General features: G+C 32.1%; 1 protein-coding gene across 2 annotated transcripts in view; it reads right to left on the reverse strand.

Annotated features, from left to right (window-relative positions):
• The window catches only part of LOC136832021 (protein disulfide isomerase Creld2-like), a 20,442-nt gene extending 17,525 nt beyond the window's left edge, over positions 1–2,917 (reverse strand). The window contains exon 1 of one of the 2 annotated variants that reach the window (XM_067092511.1): positions 2,764–2,917. In XM_067092511.1, the coding sequence (XP_066948612.1) occupies positions 2,764–2,782 (19 nt within the window). In that variant the 5' untranslated portion in view covers positions 2,783–2,917. The remainder of the gene's footprint in view (positions 1–2,763) is intronic. The other variant, XM_067092510.1, reaches the window with a different exon arrangement.
• Between the last annotated feature and the right edge of the window lie 1,387 nt (positions 2,918–4,304).

A 4,304-nucleotide genomic window follows, 5' to 3' on the forward strand; every position in this document is an offset into this window, starting at 1 on the left:
TATTTAGTGTAATTGGGGCATGACTAAGCTATTATTATTGTAACTGAATAATTGTATTGTACATTGGACGCCCTTATTACTCACCTTGCTTGTTGCCAATCACTGCATTATTGTTCTATGTATCCAATTAATGAGTCTGCCCAGTGGCTACCATTTTGTTTTGTTGGTCTCCTTGTTTCATTGCTAAATCTCTGTAAATAAACCCCTGTAAACTGTAAAAGAACTCTAATTCAAAATGGCGACCTTCCTCATTTAATTGTAAAACCATGGAAAATCTAAGGTAAGTTTCAATTAACGTTTCCTTTGTTCAAAATCTGGGCGCACTTGGTCCCTTTGCAGTCACCAGCTTTAAATTTGTTCAGTTCTCCCCCCAACCAAGACCCCCAGTTTATGAAAATTATATGTATATATATATATATATATATATATATATATATATATATATGTATATGTATATATATATATATATATATATATGTATGTATGTATGTATGTATGTATATATATATATATATATATATATATATATATATATATATATATATGTATGTATGTATATATATATATATATATATATATATATATATATATATATATATATATATATATATATATATATATATATATATATGTATGTATGTATATATATATATATATATATATATATATATATATATATATATATATATATATATATATATATATATATATATATATATATATATATATATATATATATATATATATATATATATATATATATTGTATGTATGTATGTATGTATATATATATATATATATATATATATATATATATATATATATATATATATATATATATATATATATATATATATATATATATATATATTACGTGTGGGGCTTGGCTGATGTTTATTTTAATTAACGTAATTTATGAGGCCCTGAGTTGCCAATGACCCACGTAACCTGTCAGTTAAAGACAGACAATTACTTAATTAAATAAGGCTGCCAGATGGGGAAACACAATACAAGGGATAAAGGGTTACCCTGCAACACATGGATCACATCAAAGCCCCCCTTACTTCCCAATTGGTCCTGACAAAGAAAGAATGTGTAGTTATAGCGAGGAAATTACATGAACTTTCGCCCAAGTTGGACATAGTCAATTTTCCCTTGCTTCCAGTAAAATTATAACACAATGGAGGTCTATGCTGGTAAATATAGCACGCAGTCTCATATTAGTGAGGGCTAATTCTCTTGCGAACAATGGGATCGAGACACAAGGCTGCCTGAATGCTGAAAATTGCGTACTTAAACTTCCCTAATTACTAATTACTGCACGGGAATAGTTGAGTGTCGCTAAGCTATATTAATTATTCTTACACCAGACTTCATAAAAGTAAATTGGTTATATCAATATTCATAGATGGTGGCAAAGAGGAAACAATAGAAAGGTTGAAATATAGGGGAAGAAATATTAGCAAACAGCAGATACTGTCTTTGTTTCAGACTTACCATTACGTGGTTTGCTTGCGCACTGCAACTGACAATACGGATTCTGAGAAACACGCGGTAATGTTGTTCGCTAATAAAAAGACAAGGAGGGGAGGGGACAAAGGACACAGTTTTGCCTACGCACGACGTACGTTCTCAGTCATGACGTTACTCTCTCTCTGACCCGTCTCAGGTCAGGTCTCCTACTGTAGCGCTGGGCTGTGTTTACACCTTCGTCAACCGCCCCAGGCAGCTGAAAATTTGACAGAGACATCGCCGAATGCATAGGACAAAACAGAAGGAAGCTTAAGACCACCTTTACTAGAGGTCACTGGGTGAAAACCCTCTCTGTTGGTTAGGTCCCTAATGCTAACCTATTTCTGCTAAAGACGTTATTTTTTTTTAAATACCCAGCCTATCCCTGCATATATGAAGGCGCCTTCTTGTCTTTGTTCGCATTATTTATTCTACAATAAAAATGCATAGAGGGCGAACAGCAGAATATTTATAAAAAAATATGTAAATATATATATATATATATATATATATATATATATATATATATATATATATATATATATATATATATATATATATATATATATATATATGTATGTATGTATGTATGTATGTATGTATGTATGTGTATATACTGGCTGTAGTCACCTTGCACTAAACAACTAAAAAAGCAGTTTAAACATTGTTTTTGTGAAGGAGTGCATTCTACAGCCTGGGATCGTTCCGCATTGGAAGGGGCACTAGTCTAAGATTTTTGAAAATGTTCTAGAAGTTTTTCAAAGACACTCAAGTTCGGCAGGTCTATAAACAATGAATTTTTCAATGTTATTCATACTTAACCATATTTTAATTTTGGGCTAATATTTAACTTTCAGCTATAACATTTTCTCTCTCTCTCTCTCATATGGGACATTAAATGGGAAAAACGTTCATAGGAAAATACAAAAAGATGGCCATCTCGACTTGACAAATTGAGAAGACTTATGCCTTGCTAAGGAATACAGGAGAACAGTTTCTGAAGATGCAGCCAAGACGGGAAAAGCAGAGAAGCACCTGAGGTCCCATTTGAATTGAGAAAGCAGCAGCATTTTCAGAATATTTAAAGGCAGCAAGTATGAGATCTTGTTGGACTGTCTCAAGAAGACAGTTAAAAATTGCTGTCAGACCGTTGCCTAAGACTATCTACCCCTCTTGTAAATAATAAGTTGTGCCATAAAAGCAATTTCCGCCATTACCTTAACTGGAAAACAAAAACAAAAAACAATCTTACCTTGCAACAATAAAACCATGAAGACTCAACAGCCATTTGTAAGCACCATAATTATTATTGATTGAAATTCCCAACTTCTGGCCCTGAGTAGCAAGCCAGGGAGCTGTCATGTCAGCCATCAAGGATTCTGGATTCATATGATTTGTCTATTATTATCCTGGAAGGAACAAACAGGATATATATATAGTAACTGTTTTCCCACATAATAAAAATCAACTTAATAAGCAGCTTTGTATTCACACACAATTTGAAATCAATGAATGATGTTTGAAATATAACTTGATAATAATAACTGAGGTCACTTGAGCAGAGCACAAGACTTATAACAGCTCACACTGATAGTGAGAGACATCTGGTGGCAACTGGAAGAAACACCAAGTCAGTCACTGAATGGTACTTCTTCCTTCTTGGAAATTATTTTTTTTTCACCTTAAAAAATTCGGTAGAAAATGGAATTACGAACTATATAACAAAGTTTTCGCTTTAAAGTTAAAGCAGTAATTATTGATCAGTACAAATATGGGCAAATTAACAATTTAACGCCGACTGGACGTATTTTACGTCGACAAAAATTGTCTGTCGGGTACCAAGTGGACGTAAAATAAGTTGACTACAAAAAGTTTTTTTAAATATTCACGGAAAAATACTTATAGGCCTCGTTTGCGAAAAATTTTAAATCGCGCCTTGAGGGATGCTGGGAGTTCATGGATCACGCTGTTGTTTTGTTTACAAGCGTGACCCAGCTGCGCATGTGCGAATTTCTTTCTTATCCCAAAAGAAAGCATCAGCTAACTCTGCTGAAAATCTCAGAAATTCTTTAGTCACTTTGTCGTAATTTTTGCACCGTTTTCTATTAGCGTTTACATAAAGTTTTATATATGAAAATGTGCGCAATTTCATGTAGAATACAACAAAAAATAACTCATGGTTGTAGCTTTCATCAATTTTGACATATTTTCATATACAACAAAAAATAACTCATGGTTGTAGCTTTCATCAATTTTGACATATTTTCATATAAATCACGATGTGCCAAAATTTCAACCTTCGGTCAACTTTGACTCGACCGAAATGGTCGAAAAATGCAATTGTAAGCTAAACCTCTTACATTCTAGTAATAATAAATCATTTATCTTCATTTTGCAACAAACGAGAAGTCTCTAGGACAATATTTTGATTTACAGTGAATTTTTGAAAAAATCTTTTTCCTTATGTCCGCTCTAACACCGCTGAAAATCTCAGAAATTCTTTAGTCACTTTGTCGTAATTTTTGCACAGTTTTTTATTAGCCGTTACATAACGTTTTATATATGAAAATGTGCGCAAATTCATGTAGAATACAACAAAAAATAACTCATGGTTGTAGCTTTTATTACTTTTGACATATTTTCATATAAATCATGATAAGTACCAAAATTTCAACCTTCGGTCAACTTTGACTCAACCGAAATGGTCGAAAAATGCAATTGTAAGCTAAAACTCTTATATTCTAGTAATATTCAATCATTTAGCTTCATTTTGCAACAAACGAGAAGTCTCTA

Source organism: Macrobrachium rosenbergii, chromosome 49 (genome assembly GCF_040412425.1).
Source record: "Macrobrachium rosenbergii isolate ZJJX-2024 chromosome 49, ASM4041242v1, whole genome shotgun sequence".
In the NCBI taxonomy this organism is placed as follows: domain Eukaryota; kingdom Metazoa; phylum Arthropoda; class Malacostraca; order Decapoda; family Palaemonidae; genus Macrobrachium; species Macrobrachium rosenbergii.